We start from the raw sequence: 27,777 nt of genomic DNA on the forward strand, positions 1-27,777 counted from the left end.
GGGTAGAGCTATTGACTCAGCGTGTTGTTGGTGACCCATAGATCGGAAGTCGTTTTAAATAGGCGGCCCTCCAAACCAAGGTGGAAGTTCACAACCAAACAGTAGTGACGTTAAATTGGTACCTGCGGAATATTAGTTCCAATGGGGCGGTAATTGACGCTTAAATTAATTCCTGTGTTTAGCACCGTGAGATTACGCCATTCCGGCTGGTGCTCACGTTAAACCCATTGACTTTAATGTAACCTGGTCGTTTCAATGATTTTACCTTGGACCAAAAATATCCCTTGGACTGCTGATTCGTAATGGGACGAAAGTCCTATAAAAAGCTAAAAACAACAAAGATTTTCTTTACACAGCAAATTGCACATAGCACAGCCAAGTCCTTGGACATCCTAGTTAGCCCCTGACTAAATGACGTACAAATCGTCCTCGCAGCTTCAATCACCCTGCAAGTGAAATGTTAACAAGTGTTTGCAGTTCCACAGAGCTGATCTCCACGGTTCTACTGCATCATGTGCGTTAAAAATGTACAAGGATTTGTCCGGATTCGAGTCATTTTTCGGAAAATAGCTTTGTTCAATCCTCAAAGTATGCTATTCCACTTTTGATCTGATTGATATCGCATTGGAGCTTCGAGTTTTATTGATCGCACAAACGTATGCTTTATATTTCTCCCTGGTGACTTTTGACACGTTCCTTGAGCCCTGAAAAATACTGATGCAGTATCGAAGAATTTTGTATAGCCAAATGAACTCTACACTTAACCTGTTCCCGTACTTAAAAGACACATATTTTACATGTTAGAAGGACAGGAAGGTTTATTTAGCTTAACATTAATCCAGGTCATAATGAAATTTCTGGAAAAGTCCAAATACATACATATGCTCGAAATTGAAATACACAATAATAATGATAATAATGTTCTTAGATCTTAGAGGCCGATGCGAGCTGGGGTCCGTCTGGGCGTTGCATTGCCTGGCGTAGCGATTTCCTGCTTGGCCGCCAGTTGCTCCTCGCGCTGGGCCGCCTGTTGTTTACGCTCCTCCATCTCGTGCTGGGCCTGCAACATTTGCTCCTCCATCTCCTTGAGATGCTCGGCGGCCAGTTTCTTTTTGTCGCGACCACTGCGTCCCGTCTCCTTGACCGAAAAGAACATCGGTCCCAATTCCGCCAGCCAATAGCCATCGACAGCAGTGGCACACTGCATATACTCCTTGGCGGTCATAATCAGCTCATGATAGACAACATAGTCGGGCGTGGTGCCCAGTCCATAAAGCGCCGATGTCGGATGCAGGTGGCAGGGCATACCCGTTCGGAGATTCACATACTCGCCGATGCCCTTCAGCCGTGCCGCCTGATAGAAATAGGCAGAACAGATGCACTTGCGCACAATGTCCCAATCGGTGCCGCACGACTTCACGTTCATCTTCTGCTGCGTCATAATGTCCTTTAGCTGCTGACGCACCTCGCGCACCTTTCGCATCGCCTTGATGTGTATGAAATGCTCGTTGCACCATGTGGAGCTATAGCTACAGAACGAGACAGAGATACATCGAGTGAATTAGACAGAGAGAGAGAGAGAGAGAGAAAAGTGTTGCTTACTTGTTCTGCTTCCACTGCAAGTAGACATTGAGGTAGGTGAGATGATCCGATTCGGGCACCTGGAACTTTTCGCGCACACCATCCGCCTCCTCCTCGCGGCCCTTGGGCCGATAGAATATCGATGGCACCGACAACATGGAAACTGAAAAGAAAAACAAAGCAAAAACATGAACCCAACGTTTAGATCACAATCTGTTTTTCTGAATTTCTTTTGAGGTTTTAAGGTTGCTAACTTGATACGTAGAACTGTATATCGAAGATTATGTTGCCATTTTGGAACAATCTGTTGAAAATGCTGTTCCTGCAGAGGGTAGCAAATTATCTTTCAGCATTTGATTATTAAAACAGATCCATCGTTTTGCTGCAGTCAGCAGCATCTGTCATAGGAACTATCGGATGAAATCTTGTTATAAAAACAACACTTAAAATGCTGATAACATTTTTGAGAGAGCATTCAGGAATAAACATTACATTTGGAATGTGCATATCCTAAGCAAAACTCACCGATTACCAAAACTCATTAGCATGTATGATACAGATATATATATATATATATGTATAGCATATCCCAAATGAAGATATTCTTGAATCTTGAGACGTGAAACTTGAATGTGAAATTGCGACCAAACCTAGATAGTTATCAGAGTGTTATCAAAGTTATCTTAGCCTTTGGCCAGCTTCTGTTCAGGGGTATATATAGAATCTTAATTGAGTGGACGCACCAATGATGAGGACCTCGGAGCTGCACTCCATTTGACAGGCAACGATGAGCATCTGGCATTGTGGCGGATCCAGTGGAAACTCGGCCATTTGTCGACCCAACGTGGTCAGGGCGCCAGTGTGATCGAGTGCACCCAATATCCACAGCTGATACAGCGAGTTGAGGATGTTATCCTGCGGCGGTGGATCCATGAAATGGAACTGCAACAGATCGACAACGCCCAGCGACTTGAGCAGCAGTACCGTATTGGCCAGATTGGTGCGCTGTATCTCCGGCACGGTGAGGGCCAACAGCTCATCCTTGTACTGTCGCTGGGTGTAGAGGCGATACGCCTGGCCGGGACCAGTGCGGCCGGCACGACCCGAACGCTGATTGGCATTCGCCTGCGAAATGGGATAGATCTGTAAGGCATCCATGCCGATGCGGGGATTGTAGACCTTCAGTTTGCAGTAGCCGGAATCGATCACATAGATGATGCCGTCAACGGTTAGCGATGTCTCCGCTATATTTGTGGCGACCACACATTTGCGCACCCCATCGGCACTCTTCTGGAAGATCTTCGCCTGCAGATCCGATGGCAGTTGCGAATAGATGGGCAATATGCTCAGCTCGGGCGCATTGTCGATCTCGCTGAGGCGCTCCTCGAGCACCTCGCACGTCACCTCGATATCCTCCTGGCCGGGCATAAATATCAGCATGTCCCCCTCGTTGGGCGTCAGATGCACCTGCAGCGCCTGCTTCACCGCCGACTCCACATAATCCTCGCACGCATTCTTGCTAAACATCACATCCACCGGAAAGGTCCGTCCCGGTATGGTGAACGTCGGCACATTGCCAAAGAATGTTGCAAACTTTGTCGAATCCATCGTTGCCGACGTCACAATCAGCTTCAGGTCATGGCGACGTGCCACAATCTACAAAACAGACAGAGACAGAGATAGAGTGTCAGAGAGAGTAAGCAATTAGATATTCATAAAATCTTAAACAACTTTAAAACAACTTTAAAACACATTTCAACTAATCCTCACCGACTGAGTTTGCCATCAATATAAAATTCAAAATGAATATTTAAACTAATTACGTGTAGAGAAAAATAGAAGAGAAATAATTTCACATGTAAATCGCTTTGGCCTTAAGCCAATTCTATTGACCAGATTAAGAGTGGAAAAGGGCATTTATCAATTGTCAATTGTTTGCGGCCAATTGCATGCATGTATGTACATGTATATGTATATGTATGTACAGCAGCGGTCAAGATAATAGTAGTGCACACATATTTTTTGGAAAATGGAAAATGTTGAAATAAAAAAAATATTTTAAATATAGTTCAAATACAGTTCAAATAATATGAAAATTGTGTTTAAACACACGCAATAAATACTGAAGATAAGTAAACATTAAAAGTCGGCACAGCTATAAAATTTATTAACAACAAAAATGAAGTCTTTAAATTTATTATTATTTATTTATTTTATATTTATTCTTAATAAATTATTATATTATTATTATATAAGTATTCTCAGCTTTCCCTGTGGCTAAATAATATTTCTAACAACTACATATGATGGGTGGGTATATTTCATATGATATAGTATCTATTTAATTATTTAATGTCAACTAAAAAGTAAGAAAAATATATGGTATTTAGTATTTTAAAACATTCCCAGATGAGAAACCAAAAATTTGTTGTTTTGCACAATTGCATTTTTCAGTCATATTGAAGATTTTGAAGAGGTTTCGATTTGGACAAAATAAAATGAGTCATATTTGTATTAAATGCTTTGCGAAAGAGCACTACTGTTATTTTGACCGCAACTGTATGTTTGTATGTATGTTGTACGTTTGTATGTTTGTATGTTTGTATTTTCGTATGTTTGTATGATTGTATGTTTGTATGTATGTATGAGGAACAGCTGAAGAGAGCAAGAAGTATGAACGCATTCTAGAGCATTCTACGCATAAGGCTTAAGGCTTGACTCGATGGCCTTGGTTCAGGTGCTTCACCCGCAGGCCCAGCGTGGCGTATTTAGTATATGGCCAGATGCATGAGCATGACCCAAATCCCGAACAGCGGCCTCGGAGCTTTGAGCTGAGCAGTGTTTGTATCTGGCAAAATTCATGCAGTCGCATATCCTGCCTGCCTGCCTGCCTGACTGACTGGTGCTGTGTTGAATTTCAGCCAGCACGAAACTCACCACACACACACACGACGCGCACAATAGCGACGAAGACAGAGAGAGAGGAAGAGAGAGAAATGGAGAGAGAGAGCGAGAGAGAGCGCTTCTGTATCGTTTCGGCTGCGACTCAAGCGATTTAACGATTTCTCTCAGTCGACGCACAAGTGAGTTTATCCGATTAGGTGCTTGGGTGCTTGGGTGGCCAGAACAGCCCAGGGAGGTGGCAGCAGAACATGCTGCGACTCACGTATGCAACTTTCCTCTGATGAGGACGTGCAGCAGATCCTGTACCTTGTACGAAGTGTGTGTGTGCTCTGTATACACAAGTATCTGATAGCTGTACGTGTATGCAGGCAGCATGGGCTGACATTTTGTGCATGCAAAAAGAACAAATAGCAAAAAAAAAAACAACACCAACAACAACAACAATAAAAAAGCTCGTATTGCCAGCCAGCGAGCAAAACATTTTGAGTCATGGGCAACTTAACAAGCAAATTGCGCATTAGTTTGCAATGCGATTGAAGCGTAGAGGAGGTGGCGGAGGAGGAGGTGGGGGACAAGCCCACAAATACATACATATGTACCTATAGTTTATATGTGAGTATCTGCATATAGGGAGTAAATAATCTATGATACCGTTGGAGCTGTTGCTTCAACGCCAACGCACTGATTCAATAATATCTCTGAAGCCGAGCACCAAATGAACATCGAACGATGTGTCCCATCCATGGCAATAACGATAGCACTTTGATATGCAACAGTTTTATGGTACATACATATGTACATTGATAGATGTATGTGTAGTGATGTACATATGTATGTACAACACAATGCAATACAATGCATAAATAGTGCATGGCAAATGGAGGAGCAAAGACAGAACTTGAGCAAAATTGGTCAAAATTCACTATAATGGAATTGATGACACTTAAAAACATATGTACATATAAACATCAAAATGTACCAATCCAAATGTACCAATCACAAAATGAAATCGATTTGTGGCTCAAAATATTATGGACGTTTTGCAATATGTTTCAGAGCCTGCAAAAACTTCATTTAATCTAAAATAAATATATATAAAAGGAAAATCGATTTAAAGCAAAATGGCAGCGTTTTATGATATTAAGTAACACAAATTAGACCGTTTCCTGAGCACAACTGAGATAAAAAGCATTATAAACGTTGTTCTTGTATTATTTATTATTTTATTTATTATTTACAATATTTCGAAAGTGACATTAACTTAGAGATTCAAGTTCAAATTTAACAAATTGCATCCCACTTGAGTACAAATAAATAGACATTTATATATATATATATATATATATATATATATATATATATATAGATGTAGATATAAATATATATGTGAGTCATTTACAATCTTGATTACGGCGATGATTACGTCTAGTAAATCTAATCTTGGCAAAATTGTTAGCATAATAACACTCGTATCCAGTGAGTTTAGTCCGAATATCTTTATGGCGCTTAGCAAAAGTTGATTGCCATTTTCAAGTCTTTGATAGAGAGTCTCACCTGAGAATTCGAATCACGACACGAGCCACATTTATTTGTGCAAAGTTTCGACAAATCCCCATATTACACGATCTATACATATTTCAAGTTCCACCCACAAAGCTTGAAATCCGATAGACTAGCTTGCATAAGGAGCGATAAAAAAAAAGTAAGAATGCTCTAATCGAGAGAGCTCGACCAGGAGAAATCTGCATGAGTATGTGTGTATGTATGCATATGTGTATAAAGTCGATTATGAAAAGTATCTGATATCGAAAGGATACTAAACAAAAACAAACGAGTAAAATGACTTGAAATCTTGTCCGTTTGCTTTTGAAATTTCTTGGAGTTGAGTTGAAAAAAGCATCAATGTGATGATTAATATTTTTCTTCTAAGAAGTGAGGACGAAAACATACAAAAATTGTAAAGGTGACACCCGATTAACATTAAAAAGCAATCAAATGCAATCGTGTTTCCAAGATTTTGCTTGAGTGATGTTATAAGCCAGTTTATAATATGAGCTTCACTTTGAGTCAATGGCAGATGGTTCGGTTTTGGGGATCACGATATTTTGTCAGATGGATTAGCTGTGACTAACACTGACTAAGGCAAATCACTTGCTGTGGTCACACCCACTTTTATATATACATACACATATGTCTTAACTGATACTATTTCTAGAGCTACGTAGCTGATTTTACGAATGTTCAAATGTATATCGGTATGTATTTTATTATGAGTTTGTTTTTATACCCTGTAGCCGTTAAGCATGCGTCAAAAGTTGTGCAAATTTGAATGTGATACGTCAGAAGAAAACATCTTGGATACCATAAGATATATATACGATATATATGTATATTATTGAAGAGTTTAATTATTTGCGTCCATAATGAGGTGTCTGTCTGTCTATCTGGTGTCATAGACGATTCAGGCAAGAGACACCAAGTTTGGCCTAATATAATTCCTCGTATTCCATTTCACTGCAATCGATTTCACTAAAATCGATAAAAATCGATCCGTTGATTGTACCCTGAAGGCTATAAGAGCTGACGACTTCAAATTTGGAATATATGTACATTAAAAAGCTGGCTACAGGGTATTTTCTGGTCGGGCTCTGTCGCCGAGAGCACGCCTGTTCTTTGCTTTCTGTTTGTGTTTATTGTGAAATGTAGTACTATATCAATCTTGATAGCGATAATGCGGCCAGTGAGCCACTTGACTTAAGTTTGTGACTTTAGTCGAAATATTTACATAAGCCCATACATACATACATACGTACATACATACATACGTGCACATGTTTGTACTTACGTATTTGTGATTAAGTACAGTATGTCGAAAAAGTGTTTGGACACAGGAAAAAATCATATTCCCTCATTTCTTTAGCAAAAACAGCCTTTTTTTATTATTGACTTTTATTTTGTTTCTTATCTTTCTACTATCAAATGGACTTTTTAAAGCTATTTAACAAAAAACTTAACAAGATCCATTCATTTAAACAATTGTGAAATTATGAAAAATATTATCTATTGAATTCCGCGTTGTTATATTATAGCCCCCAGATTGGGAAACCGATCGATTGTCGAATGAATTAATGTGTAGACTCCTTGGAGGAGTGTCCTAGTTATAAGGGAGCCACTTCCGAGCAAATAATGTGACAACCATCAAATGTGTGTGCCCGGAAGAGGTAGACTGAGAGAGATTAAGGGATATTATTAAGAATAGTGATAGGTAATCCCCAAAATTTTGATCTGGTCCATTACAGGATAGATTAAGAAATGTGTCCCGTTAAACAGTGAGCTAGCTGCTTCAATAATTAGTACTGAAAAGCGGTTTCCTTTGGCCCGTGATGCGATTGAGCAGGTGCCTCATTTAATGTGAATCATTGAAACCGGTATCTTTCTAAAACTATCCTATAATGGATCAGATCCTTACATAATAATATGCCAATTTTCCCTGCCAAATCAAATGCTGTTATTTTTTAGATTGACTTTTGTTTGCGAAATGATCTTGCACTGACAAATTTTAACAGAATATGCTTGCCGAGGTCAAAGACGAAAGGCAAGACAAACAAAAATCGCTCATTTCTAACGGGATCGGCATAAAAGGGAATTGCTAAATCGCAAACAGCCGTTGTCCAAACACTTTATTGACAGTCCAAAGAATGTATAATTTTGGTTTTTTAAATTTCACAATTGTTTAAATGAATGAATCTTGTTAATATTTTTGCTTAATAGTTATAAAAAGTCCACTTATTAGTAGAAAATTAAGAAGAAAAACATAAGTCATAAATAAAAGAAGTTAGAAAATATACATTTTACCCGTGTCCAAACACTTTCTTGACATACTGTATAAATTTTGCAGATGCAGTTCGATTTCGACAACAATGTGTTATTCACATCATTCGCACAGTGCCTGACAGCAGTAAGCTTACAAGCGATATTTGTTGTAAAGCGGATAATGTGAATACTGATTTCTATGTAGTGCAGTGCACTGACTTGATACATCCACATATATTTGTGTATATTATTTATAAATCAATATAAATAATATGTAAAATATAATACGTTTGTTTGTTTGTTTGTATATAACATACTTCATCATATCTAGCAGGAAATCGCATGCGGCTCTGGCAATCAAAAAGTTCAAACAAATTTACAATGCAAAATAAAAAGAAATAAACAAATTAAATATATAAATATGTATATATACATATATTTGTCGTTTGTATTATCTGATGGGCTCAAAGCCAACGAATATCTCAGTTGAATATCTCAAGAATTGGCCCAATCAAAAATATGTACATATGTACATACACACATACGTACATATGCAGATATCAGCGGCCTATCAGAAAAGAAAACACAATTGTGTAAAGCAATACAATATGATAAATGTACATAAATGTATATAAATATATAGATACAAAATATGACAGGCTATATTGATTAATGAAGGACATAAAACAAATTATAAATTTATGTGGGTCACTTAAACTCAAACTGATTGAAATGCAATTACATATACATGTTGTATGTTATGTATATATCTACCCATCTGTATTGTATATTGTATTGGAGACGTTTACATATACTGTAACATGAAATCAGCTGTCAGATCGTTTAGAGTTGTGCACTTGATCTTGAGACAGGAAGGTCGGACGTCAAGTAATTCCCTCTTGGCATCTTCTTGATTTAATGCCTTGAAATACAATAAATATTACAACAACGATAACGACCCAGATAAACGGGGAAACATGAGAATTGTATTCAACATACAGCTAAACGAGTACACTTTTTTCAAAATACCTACAAAAAATATAACTATCGATAGATAAGATATAGAAAAAAATAAGAAAAAGAACATATTTGTAAATATATCCTAACAGTTATGTTTTCATGATTGCTTATATATATATTTATATATATATATTTACTATATATATATATATTTACTATATATATATTATATGTATATATATACATATTAAATAAATATGAGCATATGTTCCCTTTAAAGGCAAATTATACCGTTATAATTATATCACGAAATATACATTGTCTGTAATCGTGTTCATTTTAGCTGACAGAATCATTCATTGTTTAGTCGACTCAACTTTTATAATTTAGCGCCAGAAGAACCGAATTCCACTCTAAATCAAGCCGAGGATCTGGTTAATATGCCATTTACATACATATATGAGCTAGAAGTTGTCGGATCAGTTCAGTTTGTGGGTCAGCAAACAAGTTTTAGTCCAATAACAAGATTTATGAATTTTTAAATTTGTCAAGAGTATTGAAACTTCGATATTTGAAATAATAGCGATTCTACATGCATACATACACAACACAATGTATGCATGTACATAAATTGTTTTGTTTTTTTTTCTGTAAACGGCGCCAGCGACCAAATCGATGTGTGTATGTATGTATGTATACATGTATGTATGTATGTATGTATGTATGTATGTATGTATGTATGTATGTGTGTATGTATGTATGTATGTATGTGTGTATGTATGTATGTATGTATGTATGTGATATGTCTACCCATGTAATTGATGTCCGCATGCAATTTTCAGTGCATTTACATAGCAAAATGCCGGAATGGGTGAGTTGGAAGAGCTTTTTCGTAAGTCTGATGAACTGAGTGGTAGCGGGTGTTGATGTTGTTTTTGTTGTTTTTGAGTACAATTAAACGAAAGCAATTTTACAATTTATCGGTGCAGGCTCCCAACTTGTAGGCAGCCAGCTTTTGCGGTGACAGAGCGTTAAGCTTTCAGTTTGAGAGAGCAACGCAGCGCTGCCGCTGTGGTGAGTTTTATCTGCTGCTATTTGGAGGTGTGGCAACGTCGCTATGACGTAGTCAGTAATAAAAACAATATTTTTTTTGGCAAAACTATCCACAATAAGATGTAAACAAAACTCACACACACACAGACAGGCACACAAGAATGCAGGCATAAGGCAAAACACAAGCCAAAAAAAAAAAACAAAGCAAAAAAATCGCAATGCGAATTATGTATACATTTCAAAAATAAACAAAATGCCGTGACAAAACGACACAAAAAAATACCAACAATACCCAACAGCAATCAATGGTCGACGATTTTTGCATATTTTGTTTTTATCCGCTTATTTGTAAGGCAGAATAAACGGGCGAAGGCAAACAATGAAGCCGCAAAACGAGTTATGAGCAGCGCTATCCAAGTAGCGGACGCTGCCGATGCCGAAGGTGAATAACACCAAGCAGCGCAGCACAGGCAAAACATATACCGAGAGAGAAGAGAGAGAGAGCGCGAGCGAGTTAAAACGAAAGTATGAGTGGGACTAATGCTGCAGTAGTGGTGGGAGTGGGTTGGACGAAGCTTCAATCTTGAAATTACACACATACACGTACATACACCCATACATACATGCATATAAATGCCCATCTGCTTGGTTAGCAGCATTTTCGATTCAATTTATTTTATTTACTGGGATCGTCGTCCCACAACAACAACAACAACAAAGAGCAACAGCTGCTGAAAGTAGTCCTTTTTTTCCGCCAACGCTTACATATACGTAGGTATTTAAGCCACAATCCCAAATCGAGGCAACAGGAAGAACTCATCGGCGATTTGCTTTTGCAAATTTTATTTACAATTTTTCATCTTGTTTGCTGTTATTGCGGCTGCTGTTTTGTCTCGCATTGCTGCGCGCGTTTTATGATAATCTAAAAATAGCTAAGCAGAGCAAATGACAGACGCAGACGCAGACGCAGACGTCGACGTCAACTGTGGCGGTTTAGGATTACAAACAGATATTTATTTATATGTTTATATATATATATATATATATATATATATATATATATGTGTGTGTGTATGTACACATATACAAGTACAATCGATTGCGACAGGTGGTCGTCAGAAGCTTGACTTTTAATGCCAATCTTTATGTCAGACCTGAAGCTGTCTCCTTCACTCTCTCACTCACTTGCATAGATCGAATGGCTTTCGCAGAAAGCTATGCTACAGAAAGCTCACCTCACTCAGATCAAGCTACGATGGATCCATTGCACCTTAAAACTAAAACTAAAACAGGTTGATTGTTGGAAAGCTTTTCCAAAAGCTTAATGTATTCCCAATTGAATGAGAATGTGTGTGTGAAATGCATTCTCCTCGAGTTAGTTTTAGCTTTGACTTTTACTTGGGGCATGGTTACTTAAAGCTGGTTGGTCCACCAAAGAAACGCAACGAAGCGAAAACCAAAACGGAAATAGGTTTAAGAAGTTTTGACATGAGACCAAAGTCCGGTTATGCCCCGATATCGACGGGGCATTTGCTGCAAAGTGCCGAAGCCTTTAAGACGAAATGACTTAGAAGCTAACACAAAAAAGAGCGCAAGCAAAACGAGTTTTTCTTGAACGCATTCAATAGTACATAGTAGATAGTACAGATATGAAATAAATATGTATGTAGATAAATAGCTTTCGAGCTCATTATTCAAAATTTGACAGTCTATTAATTTGTTTTAGTTAATTTTGCTTTCGTTCATCATTCATAATTTATGCACCGCACGCCACATGCCGAATGCCACTTGCCACTTGCCCAATTGATCAGGTTGGTCAATAAAATATAAACAAATACAGGTGGCTTTGCAAAGTTCATAGTCTATTGAAAAGTACACAAACAACTCAAATAGACAGCCAGCCCGAAGTGCATAAGGAGAGCAATGTTTGTATGCATGCGAATTGAAAAACATACACACAGATATTTGTACATATATCTAAGTATGTACTCATATACGTATGTATACGTATAACAATAGATAAACAATGCACACTCGCAATCGCAAAATATGCGAGGGAAAGAAAAAAACAAAAGCATAAATAAATGGTAAGCACAACGATATCTGAATACACTATTTGCGTTGCTTCGAAAACGGATGGAGATCGATTATCCGACTTCGAATCCGGATAAGTGAAAATCATCTGCATGGCGAATAGACTCAACGAGATATCCAATAAACTGTAGTGCACAACATCATTTTTACATTAAAAAAAAGCCAAATAATATAAATCAGCTACTATCCACACTATATGCAAGTAGCTTATACTATATATATGTGAATTATACGATAGGGCATTAAATCTTCTGCATGCGAATAAAACTGTTGCCACTTGTTATGGTTATTCTTTAGTGGTTGTGCTTGTTCTCTCCGTGTATGTGTGTGTGTGTGCGTGGCTATCTGTGTACATATACTGTTATTGCGGTCGAATGTGTATGCATTTGAACATACTATGTGTCTGTCTGTATGTTTTTGGGCACTGACCTACGCCTAAGCTTGGAACGACCAGAGATATGATTGATTGCGCAATTCGCAAAAGAAACAAAATAAATAAATAAATAAAAGAACAGACAATAATTCAAAACAATGAGAAGAAAGTGCAATAAAGTGATATGTTGGGGGAGGGGGGAGGAGACAGAGAGAGCGAGAGACCGAGAGAGAGAGAGATAGAGAGGATATATAGATATAGAAAGATGTGCTTCAGACCGTTGCTGCAGTTATGGCAACTATGTAAATAGAAACGTGCAAACTGTTCAGCAAGCTAATTAAACGCTGTCCAACTGAGCAGCGCAATAGTCAATTGGCAGCGAAAATGCGACTTGGCATAATCATGTTCACCTCATCCCCCCTTCCCTCATCCGCAACGCGATCTATCAAACACTCTCTCTCTCTCTCTCTCTCTCGCTCTCTCTGTTCACCTTTCCCTCTACACATTAGCCTGCTATATTCCCCTCTCGGCCCTCAGTTTGACATGCTACCCAACTGCCCGACAAGGTTAAACTAAAAATAGATATGGAGAATAACATGGCAAACAGCAGAAACAACAACAACAAGTTGCAGAGCTGCGGGTATTTATAGCAACATCTACAACAACAACAATATAGACGACGACTGTAAAATACTTGACTAAATGAAAAACTTGAAACAGTATCGAGAAAGAAGCGCTTTAGTTATCGTACCGCACTTGAAATACTCTTTACACCGTCTTAACACTTGGAGAACAAAAAATGCTCATGTCTTAAGTCTTGAAATTAATATTACGATACATACAGCTGAGGTCACAACAATAGAATTGCACACATATGATTTAGAAAATGTTAAACAAAATATGAAAATATGCGTAAAATATTATGCAAATTTTATGTGAATACCAGTCAGATTAGCGATAATAATATAAGTAAACATTAAAAGATGACATACAGTGTGTTACAGTTCATTTCGGGCAGTGTCTAGCAAAAATTTTAATTGCCTGCCATTAACAAATTATCCAATATTTTTCAAAAATTCCAAAGATCGGTGGCAGGTACATATATTAACCACCATAATGAATATATGACCCCCATAAACTGGGGTTTCCCCGCCGGCTAGGCCGGGTTATGTAAAAAAGTACCTGAAATTATGGTTACATTTTATTTCGGGCAGTGGCATTATGGACACCTGGGTGCCATAAAACCCGGATTTTTTTCGCCGGGATGATTATTTTTGGAATAAATAGACCAATCCTTCGTAGTCAGTTTAGTTATATCCTGCATCTCGGGTGCCACCAGCCAACAAGGACTATGGACAAACGGACTACCATTGAGCAACGGAATCTCATCCTGGAACACTTCCAGATTGGATATTCACATCGCCAAATAGCTAAAATGGTAAATCTAAGCACCACAACTGTATTCAACATCATTCGACTCTTCGTCGACGAAAATCGGATAGAGGACGAGGGCAGAAATGCACCAAACAAGATTTTCACCGAACAGGAAGAGCGGAGGATCATCAGGAAAATAAGGGAAAACCCCAAGCTATCGGCTCCAAAACTGACTCCACAGATGGAGGACGAAATGGGGCAAAAGTGCAGTGTGGAAACTGTGCGCCGGGTTCTGCGCAACCATGACTTTAATGCCCAAGTACCACGGAATAAGCCCTTTATAAGCGCCAAAAATAAAGGGACTAGGATGGCATTCGTCAAAACCCACTTGGACAAGGATTTGGAGTTCTGGAACAAATTTATATTTGAAGATGAGCCCAAATTCAACATTTTTGGCTCAGACGGACAAAATTATGTGTGGCGACAGTCCGATACTGAGCTGAATCCCAAAATCCTAAAGGCAACAGTCAAGCACGACGGAGGAAGTGTCATGGTATGGGCATGTATCTCGGAAGCCGGCGTGGGAAATTTGGTGTTTTTTGAAACAACAATGGACAAGAGTGTGTATTTCAATATATTCAAGGAAAATTTACTCCAAAGTGCCAAGAAGCTAGGAATCCGACGTACTTTCCGGTTCTACCACGACAACGACCAGGACAAAAGCCAAGCATAAGTCCGGATTAGTACAGTCCTGGCATATCTGGAACTGCCCCCATAAGATAATTCCACAGGCCCAGTCTCCAGATTTAAATGTTATTTAAAATTTGTGGGCTCTGCTGGAAAATAACATCCGGAATCACAGATCCGATCTCAAGAATGCTCTGCTGGATGAGTGGAGCAAAATCAGTCCAGAAACGACCCGGAAGCTGGTATCTTCCATGAATAATAGGTTAAGGGGAGTTATTAAGGCTAAAGGATATCATTCTAAGTATTAACATCCTTATTTAAGTTTTTATACGCCTAATATGTTACTTTTCCAAGACTGTTCCAAAAAAACTGTAACATGTATTTTGGATATGTTTTAAGTTTTGACTAATTTTAGTTAATTAATTAATATATTAATAAAAACTGAAGCTTCCTTTTCAAACGTGATATAACATAAAACAAATTGGCATTTAAACATTTTGCGTTTGTTTCTTTGTTTAAACTTTATAGCACTTTAAAATTTTTTCTAGACACTGCCCGAAATGAACTGTAAGCCACTGTAGCTATAAACTTATTAACAAACAAAAATATTGTATATGTGTACAATAGCAGAAGAATAATAATGAATATTTCCATGAACAATATATGACATGTACATAGTTTTTGAAAAATAATTGTATTTTACATAATTTTTTGGCAGAATTCGATTCTTCTTAATTTTGAAGAGTTCTCGATTTTATCACCATAAAATTAGTTATATTTTTATTAACCGCTTTGAGGAGCAGCTATACTATACTACTTTGACCGCAACAGTATAAGTGTAAGAACAGACTGATTAGTATTGATAAATTGTTAATTGAATAATAGAAAATTTAAATATACCTCATGGAATAAATTTCAGCTGGATTTAATTTTCATTTTTAATTTTAATAATTTTAGCTTAAAATAAAATAAATAGAAAAGATAAATACAATCCCAAGCCCAAGTTTTTCTATCTGCGTAAAACAAAAAAATAATTTGTAATTCTTAAAATTCGCTTCCAAGATACAATCTTAACATAAAAAAAAAAAAAATCTCATATCTTGCGTTACAAACAATATGCCGTAGTTGTCATGGCCTCGAAAATGAAAAACTTGAAAATGGAATAAAAATAAAATAAGTAATGCATACCAAAAATAAGCAAAACAAAATGAAAAAAACATAGCAACGTCAGCAGCGTTGCAGTTGGCATCGCTGTTAGCATCGCAGTCGCCGTTACTTGGCCCAGTTTTAAGCTTTGGCAACTTAATAGGTCATATTAATTGTCGTCGACAACGACGACGACGTCCAAATCAACAAACCAAGTTTGGTACGTCTAAGCGTACATGTGTGTGTATGTGTGTGTTTGTGTGTGTGTGTGTATGTGTGTTTGTGTGTGTTCGGGAGCTTTTGGTGCCTCGAAGAGTCACGGATAAAATTCGCAAGCCTGACAAACAGTCTTTGCCTGGTGTCCATGCCTATGACACGACCCTTTGAAGCTCTGCTCGACAATATCGATCTGCGATATGGTTTTGTACGGCCTCTCGATAATGTGATTATGGACTATTGTCCGTCCTTGACCAGTGATTAATCCTTAGCCCATACTTGGTATGGTACTGGCTACATACATACATACACATCTGGACAGTAAAATAGGTGTGCAGATAATAATTTGGTTCAGAGAATGCTGTGTCTTTATGAACTAATGCGAAGTTTTTGCCCATCTTAAAGTTTACAGTTCGAACCAAAGGAACTTTACTGAATGTTCTACAAGTTAAGTTCGCATTCCCTAATCGCCGTCGAGTAGTTGTTGCGAGGGCAACATTTCCAATTTCGCTTGCATCCGCTCTTGATGACTCAAAAGGATCACTTTTAGCCAACAACACCATGCGATTATCGGTTGCTGATAAAGTTTTCTTGAACTCGCTTTTTGTTGTTTTTTTTCCGACTTAAGAGCATTTGTAGAGAAGTTCTGAAACCGTCCAATTAATGTAGCTATGTATTATATGTAATTGTACATTTTTCCCTTGATCTTAGAGCTTACACTTTGTCTTCGATCCTTAGCCTTGTAGTGAGTCCTTGGCTCATTTAATGCTATTCGATAACTCACTAAAGCCTTTATTATAATGAATACATATTTAAATCTTACATTTTACAAACGAAATCAATAGAGAAATTAAAGTTGTCTTCATTTTATGCAGCTTGCACCGATTTCACTGTCCAGCATATTGTGCATATTGACACACATTAGGAAATAAATGTGCAAATGAATATCTTAAGCCAGATCAAAAAATGCACAAGTTATTGTCATCACTCCTATTCTAGTGTCCAGGTGTGTATATGAATAGATTGCATGTTCAGATGCACATACATATTATTTATGTTTCTAGAATCAGAGGCAGAGTTGAAAGGCAATTTACAAACATACACGCATACATAAATACATCAATTCCAAGCCCGGTGCACATTTTATAGACGTTTTAGCGCACTGTGAACCATTTAGGAAATCGACAAAATAAAAAAAAATAAAACAAAAAGTTTTATTTTATTGTTTGGACTTAAATTTCGCATGTTTGTTAGATTTTCACAAGTTCTGTTTTTGTTTTTTCTTTCTTTTTTGTGCAGTGCACTTGATACTTGTACAAATGTATGCGTGTGCGTGTGTGTGTGTGTATACATTTGCATGTTATCGACGATTAAATACCCTTGCAAACAATATAAAGAATTTTGATTGATGAATTCTCTCTACATAAGATTTAGGGGCATATTTCTAGGGAGAAAACTTACCAAGTTAGTATAAAATAAAATGATAAAATAGAATAGAATGGATTCCGACAAAATATGCACTGGACTTAATTAGCTTTTGTATGATTTTCATTATCAAAACTGATTTTACTCTGAGCTTTGGGAAGTTATTATAAAATCAATGTATTATGTGGGTACATTTTTTTTATGTATGTATTTATGATCAATTGGTATCAGAGGTAATCAGCATTATCAACAATGGGCACTACAATGCAATGATTACAAGATCTCATAATAAAATAAATCAATCATATTCGTGCTTTTTTTTCGGGACGGCCTGACATGTGACGTAAGTATGTATTTATGTACATATGTATATATTTGTATGCGTACTGTGTGAAGGGCGCGGAGGCAATTACGAAAATAATAATAATAATAACAACAACAACAAAAACAAAAACTACGACGTTAACAATAAATTCAACGATATACATTTCTCATAAGAATAAAAAGAAGGTCAGCAGGCAGCGAGTGATGTCGCTGGTGCTTCTGCTGCCGTCGCAAGCGCTGTCAACGTCGCAGTCATGCTTGACGTCGTCATCGGCGTCAGGTTAGCGATTTGGTAACTGCATATGCGATGATAGCGTAATTAAAATGATATCCCAAATACAATTAAAGCGATAACAAATCACAAAAATGTAACAACAAACAACAAGAGTAAAGCAACATAAGGCGCAATGCCTAACGGAACGTGCAACAAGCCCGTAGCCAAAACAGGGAAGGGGTACAACGGCGGGTCAGCAACGTAACTCACCACGACAAACGCAGAGAGCGCGCGAGAGAGAGAATGCCAAGTCCACCACAAAAAGAGCGAACGCTGCCGACGACGACGCAGCCGACGACGACTCGTTGGCTAGCTGACAAAACGAAACCGGCTTTGGTTATAAATAAACCTTTCCCATGCTGGTATTTGGCTTTCGAGTCTCTTGCGGTGCAGTGACAACAACAGCAGCAGAAGCGAATACGGAAACACAACAACAAACGGCGTTCAGGCGAAAAACACGAACATATCGAATGAAAACCGCTGTGTGAAAAGAAAATACAATTAAAAGAAGAAAAAGACAAAAAAAAGAAGAGAGAAACCAGACCAGAGCAAAACAATAAATAAACCAGCGAAAGACTTCACAGACTGTCCCCCCTCGAGCACAGACTTTTGTTATTATTATTTATTGTTCTTACTGAAACACAAAATTTGTGTGCTTTTTTAATTGTTATTTGGCTGCTGCAAGCAGCACAATTTTTCATAGCTAGTGCAGAGCACGCGTGCCGAGCTTTTTTTTATTATTTATTTATTGTTTTGTACAAAAAAAACAAAGGAAATTCTAATTGGATCAAACGAAATTGGACGAACACCAAGACAAAGCGATAAGCAAACCCAACAACAATAACAACAGCAACAAGAAACCCATTGGAAAGAGTAAAAAAGAAAAGCAAAACAACAAAGAGGCGACAATCGCGCGCGCGCTGCTGCAAGTGTGTGAGTGTGTGTGAATTAGTGAAAGTTACCCGCGCGTGTGCAACGACACAGTCCACGCCCCAAAGCGCCCCATACGCCCACAAAATGAACCGATCAAACAGTTTTGTCAGCTCACTGAAATGGTGGCCACTGCAGGGTCACAACAATCAGGCAGCAACATCAGCAACGGCAATGGCCTCGCCTCCCTCAAGCAGCAGCAGCAGCGCCGGCTACTCACAATCGGCGCCCAGCTCGCCCACATCCAATTGGCCACCGTCGCTGCAGCAACACCACCAACACAAGCTGAGCGTCGGCGCCAATGTGAACGCCACATTTGGCAGCAGCGTCGCCGTACAAAAGCTGCGCGAATCGAAATGGTTCAAACCCGAAGAACAGCGCATTTTCTGCGCCGTCGTCGAGTGCGGCTTCATTGTGGAGGTGCGCAGCAGCGCCGCTGCCGAAGCGGCTGCAGCAGCAGCAGCTGCCGCCGCAGCAGCGGCCGCTGCCAGCGATGTCGATTCACTGGACATCGATTGCCCACCACTAACATTGGCCCCACCACTGATTATACCACGCAACGGCAGCAGCAGCATAAGCTTTGTCGAAACGCAGGACGAGAATGAGACGCCGGTGGCGTCGTGGTTCGGCATCGTACTCTGCAAAGTGGCCAAAGGTGAGTACGAACAAAATAAATGCACAAGTGCAAAGTGCAAATGCAGGAAGCGCAAGTGAGAGCAAAAGAGAGAGAGAGTGAAAAGCTCATTTCGAACGGTTGTTTACAATTTCGCCATTTTCCGCCGTTGAAAATTAAGCTCTCTTTCGCTAGAAGTACATATTTCTTATAATTGAAGTTATTTGGAGCTATTTTGTAGTACATACACTTGATGATTAATTAAAGAGCTATAGACGTCAGAGCAATTAAGCTAATCTCACAAGTTCGACAAATGCTGATATTTCAAAATGACATTCAATAAAAGCAATAATTCGTATACATGTGTAAGTGTGTGTGTATGTACAGTGTCTCGCAGTATATGGTACAATGTTTTTGTATGCAGCACTCTTTTTATCTTATCGAAGATAACAACAACGCCAATATTGTCGAGTGCGGCCGACAAATAACACTGCGCACTGCTCACCTTAGATTTCAAGAGTCAGCAAAATAAAGCGCCAGGCAGCGCCAGCAGCAGCTTAATTTGCGACGTCCCGATTCGCACGCACGTACTCAAACACACACACACATATATATATATATATATATATATACATACACAATCTGTGCTTTTAAATCGCTCTCCCATTTGCTACTGCAACATGACCATTCACAATGCTGCGCCGACAGCTGCCAGAACATTCCAGTTACTTACAAATGTGTGCGCAGCGCAAGTACAAAATGTAAACAAAACAAATAATTAAAAAAAAAAAAAAAACTTTGGACAATGCACGCCTTGACATAGGCAGCAGCGGCAGCAGCATCATGTGCCTTTAGTCACGCATACAGCTTTTTTCTCTCTATTTCATCCAGTAAAAGTCTCAGTCTTGTGATGCGTGGTGAACTTCTTCAAGTGTTTGCTCTTTGCTCAAAGCTTGACGAAAACATCGGCATTCACCACGGCGCACACGACTGTTGCATCTCGTGCAGTCAACAACTCACCACCATATGTGGTGCGGTGGGTGTTTGTATTTGTATTTGCATTTGGGGGTGTGCATAACAATCAATTGCTAAAGCTTTTGCTCTTTGTCGCATGCCATGTCGTGATTATCCTCCATGTTATTGTTGACATCGCTAAACAACTTGCTGTACCATGCATACTGATATACGCACACCGGCTGCATTTATTTGTTATGTTTGTATCGCTAGTCGAATAATAATCATATTTCAATATATGCCACTTGTATAACAGTTAACTGTGTGTGTGTGTTTGTGTGGGCGTATAAATACAGAAAATATGCAATCTGAATTTGTATGTAACGTAACCCAACTGGATGACGTCACAACAACAACAATAGCACTTATCAGTTTCGCTTGGATGCGGCTTATCGCTGAGCCTCAACAGGTGCCACTTTGTAATGCGTTCAATGAACCAGAAAAAAAGATGAACAACGGCAGTACCGATGTATGTATATGTGTGTGTGTTTGTGTAAACGCAATTTATGAGCAATCTGTAAATGAGCTCATTTCAAGTGGTTCCTTCTTCTTCTGCCACCTCCCATTGTTCATTTTCACACGGCCCACAATTGCAGCATATGGCGAAATATATGCTGATGTACAGATGTACACTAAAACATGGGCATGGAAAATATTCAAAGCCATTAAAATACCAACAACAAATTGGAGCTGTCAAGTGTGAAAACATCAACGATGTCAATTATAGAAGCTTTAAGCCAATGTCATCAGAAAAACATCTAATGCTAGACACTCTAAATTATAGATGCAAATTATAATGTATATAATACAATTGATATATATAATAATAAGGAGCTAAAGAAATGTCGTACATTTTATTTTTATTTGCATTCTATTCAATTAACAGCAGTTGAAAGGAATCAAGAGATAATTTGCTCGACAACAGTATTCTTGGATTTTGGTATTTACATGTAGCAAATACCATATATATACGTATATATATATATATGTATATATGTATGCCTATTATAAATATACAGTTAACGTCCCTTTGAATTGACTTACATTCATTTTTGAAATAGTATTAGCAAACATATGTATAGAAAATAATGCAAATTGCATGAGGATTTCAACAATTTGCATAGGAAATGTGCATCTATCCATTTGTATCGAAATCGCTAAAAGCAATCGATTAAAATGCGAAGCTAGTGTTGAATAATGCATGCATAAATTGCGCTGCAACGAATCAATTGAAGGGGAGGCGCCAATAATGCGGAAAGCACCTGTTTCATTTGAAATTAAATTAATCGCAACTGCTCTTTTTTTATTTTGCAATGTTTCGACAGACAACAAACCAAAACCGGAAACCATTGAAATATTTTCTGTGAAAATACGCGAAAATGGCACTTACAAACTGATCAAAATGTCATTGGCCGACATTTGGAGCCATGGCTGGGAGTTACGCATTAATAATTTCGCAGACAAGGAAAAAACGCCGCATATTGAAAAGGACATACGCAATCAGGTAGATGTTATGTACATATATATATATATATATATATATATATATATATATATATATATATATATATATATATATATATATATATATATACATAGATATGTATTTACACATAACATCATCCATCACATTTCTAACGAACATTTGTTATCTTATCTTGGACAGGTGTCGCTGGCGCGGAAGGCCAGGCAGAGTCTGTGGAACAACAATAAGCATTTTGTGTACTGGTGCCGCTATGGCAGTCGCCAGCAGGATGTGCGCAAGCGACAGGTAACCACGAGTGCTAATCACGTGCTGCTGCATTTGATCAACTGATAAGTTTGCACCTATCTATATACTCTTTAATTGTATATAGGTACGAAACACACAACTTTATGTATATTCCAAATGCCCGCCACACACAAAATTAATCCTCAACCCCGACACACACACGCATAGTTGCAGCAGTTGCAGCAGCAAAAACTTTACACATACACACGCACAATCGTTTTTGGCCAACTGACACTAAAGAAAATCAATTGTAACAACAACAACAAAAACAACAAAACAGCAACAAATCATGTTAAATATCATTAAATATTCATATGTACATATTATGTATGTGTGTGTGAAAGCATTCGACTGAGAGCTGGCTGATCTATGTTAATCAGATTCATCTGCATACATAATAAATTATATACGTTTATATATATATATATATATATATATATATTTATTTATTTATATATTTATATATACATATATGTCTGTGTATATATATATTACGCAAGCAGCATTAAGTAATTGTCTGACTGTCGACTGATCTGAATGTGAAACTCAAAACTATATAACGAATAACGAATCATTTCATTAATGGCATTTTGGATAGCAGCAAATGTATGCAACAACAACAAAAACAAATCAGAAAAACAACAACAAGAACAACAAAAATGCAAATCTTACTACTTGTAATCCCTATATCTTGCAGATGTCGGAGTGCGTGAAATGGGGCAGCGTTGGCATGAATGCGGGCATGTTGCTGGTGCACAATAATAGGCAAAAAAACTATTCTCACTCAAAGTAACTAACACGAAATACACACACACACACAAATACACTCTCCACATATATGTGTGCACACACACACACACACAGCCACATACACATGCGTACATACTGCTTTAAATTGTTCTGCTGAAAGACAGAGAAACAAACAAAATCCAAAGCAAATTGTGATAAGATAATTCATGTTTAACAACAGCGGCGACAAACAACAGCAAATGCAAATACATATATTTATTAACATATGTATCTTCATTATTGAAAACATATATACATATACATATATACATATATACATATATATATATACATATATACATATATATACACATATATATATATATATATATATATAAAGAGAGAGAGAGCAGGCTCTAAAATTGTTACTTTTATTTCGTTAGCAGTATTAGAATAAATGATAAATTATATACAAACAACAACAAAGGTGGCCCAAAACAGCGTGCATTTCACTCACACACACATACACACACACACCCCGACCCACACAAAGACACCTGACTTTTGTACATTTTTGCTGTTGCAACTTGAGCTACAATATACACTTACATATGCAACACAAAGATGTGTTTAAAACAATACGAATTGTATTTCTATTTGTATATTTTGACAGAGAGAGAGACACACTGTGAAATTTGAAAAGACTTATTAACAATTTGTTGTTTTTTTTTTTTTTGGTTATTATTATTATTATAATTAAGATGATTATGATATCATTGTCATTAATATTATGTATTATGATAACTATTGATATACGCCTACTATATTAGATTATTATGTTGCAATAGGAATAAATAATATACAGGCACTCTAATTTCTTCTTTTTGTTTTCTTTTCGATGTAACGCAGTCGCAACACATTAATATTTCAAAAACAAATATATACTGAACAAAAATAAAAAAAAAAAAATAATGACGCGCATAGTGTTGCTCAACACCTTTTGTAGCATACTTTTGTGCGTCGCAAAATGAACGAAAATTCTTAAAATTCATCACACACGCACACCCGAATTCATCAAAATATACATACATTCATGCATTACGTGACGTAACGCGACGTTACGTAATTGTAGCTACAATCATGCAGTTAGTTTGTAAGTGAAATATAACCATAGATATAAACATACGATTGCATACAAACATGTGTACTTTTTGTTTTAGTCCCTTAAGCGATTTATAAAATATTTATATATAATATACCGATATACATACATCAATTTGGCAATTTTGAATATGAAACGTTTGTAAAATGCTTTATATTTGGATATTATTAAATGTTTATCAACGTACAAAAACAACTAGTTTTATTTCATCAATCACAAAACTTTTCCTTTTTTAATTCAAATTGCTCTCTATTTTCACAGCAGTTGGCAGATCATTTAGCAATATTCACAAATGAAAAATGCAAATCTATTTTGCATTGAATCGATTACAAACAAACGAAATACTAAATAAGTAAATGTAACTTCCAAGCGACACAAATTCCAATACCAAAACAAAAAAAAAAACAGATAATCTGTAAGGTAATACCCATAGTACCAACGTCGGTAATTGCATACCATTATGTGATCCGTTGGACTTTGATAATCATTATAAACCTTGTAAGTAATAATTCCTGTCGGAATATCTTAGTAAACAGATTCAGATAAGAATATTTTTGATACTTAAGATTTTCCCAAGATAACTTTTCAACTGGAATACTCCTCGCATCGGAACAGTCAGACAAATCGACTCGCTATTGATGATGATATACATATATATATATATTAGGTCGGATCGGGAAGAGTCCCCTAAATTATTGCACGCTTGCCTACAATATTATATTATATGCAATATATATTTGCGAGGGTATTGAATTGAATTGAAATAGAAAACACACCACACTAAACATCAAATACACCACACTCAACAGGCAACACACCAGAGTTGCGCAGATCTCAGAGCACAGGTGAAACTCACCTCGCGCAGCAATCCGAAGAGTACATCCGTTGATAGGGAACGCTCGTGCGCCTCGTCCATAATGATGGCCGCATAGCTGTCCAAGTCCGGATCGCGCAGGCTCTCACGCAATAGAATACCATCGGTCATATACTTGATGACGGTGCTCTCCGAGGTGCAATCCTCGAAACGGATCGCATAGCCAACATCCTCGCCTGCAAAATACGATTTGAATTATTTAGTTAGTTGAATTGAAATTGAAACCTTTGCAAGTTTTCGAAATGCTAAATTTGTTTATACATATGAAACTAATATATATTTAATGATAACTATCAAAAGAAAAGACTCAAGGTTATCAGATGCCAGAAGAATCCAGAGCAGTCGGCAATGGGAATATTAGATGAGGAAGGATCATTATCAGGGAGAAAAACTTCGATAGATAATTACATCCAACAGATTATGTATATATTATGTACGCATATATATATATATATGTATATATCTATATTGATTGACTGTACTGTAAACAGTACGCACCCAATTGTGTGTCCATTTCATCGGAGACACGCTTCGCAACGGACATGGCGGCGACACGACGCGGCTGAGTGCATCCGATCATGCCACGCTGACTGTAGCCATCCTCGTGCAGGTATTGGGTGAGCTGTGTGGTCTTGCCACTGCCCGTTTCGCCGACAATGATCACCACCGAGTTCTCCCGGATGACGTTCAGCAGCTCCTGGCGTGAGGCGAACACGGGCAGAAAGCGACGCTGTTCCCCAATCGTTTTCTTGCGCGAAAATTCGCTTTTGCCGCCACCGTTTTTGGTGTCCTGCATGTCGCGCATATGATCGGCGAACTTTTGATCCTTGCGATAGTCAGCGGTGTCATTGTCCTTATCATATTTGGCATCGTCCTCGTCCTGCGGCCGCTGTACACCCATAATGTTGCCTAGCTTGGTGCCGCCCAGCTCCCAGTGTTTCTTCTGCGCCTTGCGACGCTCCTTCTGCTCGCGATAGTTGCGCACCAGGGCGCTGCCTTTGCGCGCCAGCAGCGCCATATCGGAGGTGGGATCCTTGACGGGCACCACCGGCTCCGGCTGCTTTGTGAACACAATGCGACCATCCAAAAACGGCGGCACAATATGATGCACCAACAAATGGACACGTTCCACCGCCTCCTCATCGAAATCATCGCTCACATTGATCGATGTGACGACTCCCGAGGTGAGCATACGATTCCGCTCCCACAGCTCATTGTCCCGATTATTCTGGCGCTGTTGGGCACTGATGCGCTTCTTGCGCTTCTGCTCCAGCTGCTCTTCGCGGCGGCTAAAGTATTCGGCATTGGTGGTGCCACCGAACGGATTGTTCTCGTCGTCGTACCCCTCGTCAATGTTGTACCACTCGCGATCGAGACGCCGCTGCTCCTCCTCCCACAGATCCCGGGACTCGGCGTCACCTGTCCAGGGCGTGGCGCCGCTCCGCTTCCGATCGTGCATCCATTGATTGTAGCGATGAGCGGGCGTCGCACGCGTCGTATCATCCGCTGCATTGTGACTCCGGCTGCTGCGACTGCGACTGCTGCCACCTCGTTCCGACCAATCGCCAGACCCAGAACCGGAACCAGCGCCGCGTGGCGTTGGAAAATCCCAATCGGACTTGCGATTGCTGCTGCCTTCGGCATCGTCATCATCCCAGGAACTATTAGACACGCTGCCGATGCCGGCGCCACCACCAGGTGTGCCCGGCTCCCTGGGTGTATGCAAGCTGCGCTCGGACATGGAACGATCTCGGTCTCGATCTCGATCCCGGTCACGACGTCTAACGTCTCGTCCGCCGTAACGCTCCTGGTCTTGGTCGCGTGCCCGCTTGCGTCGCTCATCGCCGCGACGCTGTCTGTCCCGTTCACGCTCCCTATCGCGCTCTCTCTCGCGGTCTCGCCTCATCTCTGAGTCATCGCGCGACGATTTGCGAACGGCGCCCTTGTGGCGATCCCGATCTCGTTGAATGTGCTCGCGCAGGCGTTCGCGCGCCTTCTCTGATACGCCGCCCGTGTGCGAGGGTGTCTCATCCTTGTGCTCGCGCAGCTGACGGCTCAGCTTCTCGAAGCTTTTCGTGTCCGGCTTTTTGAAGGCGAACTCGCTGGCGTTGGGCGTTGTGGGCATTGTGCTGGAGGCTGTGCCACCGCCGTCGTCATATTCGCTATCCTGAAATGAGATCAGGCGTTCGGCTCTAGCCTTCTCGGCCCGTCGCTTCGCGGCCAATTTGTCGAGGCCCAGCAGGGAGCCCTGCGGTACTTTAAAGCTGCCGCTGGTGCAGCCATCCTTTGGCTTTTTGAGCACCAGGCCGCCGCGCAGCTCCTCGCCCGTGGTGCCCTCCAAGCGATGCACGCCTGCCTCATCATCCTCAGACATGCCAATATTATGCGTTTGTCGGGTTTTCTTTTGTTTAGCGCAAATACGTTCATGCGCGTTTCACATTAGAGCTGGCAAACTATCGA

General features: G+C 39.0%; 2 protein-coding genes across 2 annotated transcripts; one reads left to right on the plus strand and one right to left on the minus strand.

Annotated features, from left to right (window-relative positions):
- Positions 1-791: 791 nt before the first annotated feature.
- LOC6565265 (pre-mRNA-splicing factor ATP-dependent RNA helicase PRP16) lies at positions 792-27,764 on the minus strand. Its single transcript, XM_001990998.2, has 5 exons — positions 25,816-27,764; positions 25,300-25,493; positions 2,325-3,237; positions 1,603-1,744; positions 792-1,529 (listed from the first exon to the last, which is right to left on the minus strand). Exons 1-5 carry the CDS (start codon positions 27,689-27,691, stop codon positions 932-934), a joined length of 3,723 nt encoding a protein of 1,240 aa, XP_001991034.1. The 5' UTR covers positions 27,692-27,764; the 3' UTR covers positions 792-931.
- LOC6565099 lies at positions 18,608-23,571 on the plus strand. The gene is made up of 4 exons (XM_001990999.3): positions 18,608-19,809; positions 22,107-22,285; positions 22,448-22,552; positions 23,250-23,571. Exons 1-4 carry the CDS (start codon positions 19,242-19,244, stop codon positions 23,343-23,345), a joined length of 948 nt encoding a protein of 315 aa, XP_001991035.2. The 5' UTR covers positions 18,608-19,241; the 3' UTR covers positions 23,346-23,571.
- Positions 27,765-27,777: the final 13 nt, after the last annotated feature.

The sequence above is a fragment of the Drosophila grimshawi genome, unplaced genomic scaffold (genome assembly GCF_018153295.1).
Source record: "Drosophila grimshawi isolate 15287-2541.00 unplaced genomic scaffold, ASM1815329v1 contig_1006, whole genome shotgun sequence".
NCBI lineage: Eukaryota > Metazoa > Arthropoda > Insecta > Diptera > Drosophilidae > Drosophila > Drosophila grimshawi.

Bases quoted from the DNA above. Each gene is read 5' to 3' on its own strand.
- LOC6565099 (XM_001990999.3), top strand. From the start codon at position 19,242: ATGAACCGATCAAACAGTTTTGTCAGCTCACTGAAATGGTGGCCACTG. The intron at 19,810-22,106 runs GTGAGTACGAAC...ATGTTTCGACAG, and splicing joins ACTCTGCAAAGTGGCCAAAG to ACAACAAACCAAAACCGGAA. The intron at 22,286-22,447 runs GTAGATGTTATG...TATCTTGGACAG, and splicing joins AAAAGGACATACGCAATCAG to GTGTCGCTGGCGCGGAAGGC.
- LOC6565265 (XM_001990998.2), bottom strand. From the start codon at position 27,691: ATGTCTGAGGATGATGAGGCAGGCGTGCATCGCTTGGAGGGCACCACG. The intron at 3,238-25,299 runs GTGAGTTTCACC...TCTGTTTTGTAG, and splicing joins TCTTCGGATTGCTGCGCGAG to ATTGTGGCACGTCGCCATGA. The intron at 1,530-1,602 runs GTAAGCAACACT...CTCGTTCTGTAG, and splicing joins TTGCAGTGGAAGCAGAACAA to CTATAGCTCCACATGGTGCA.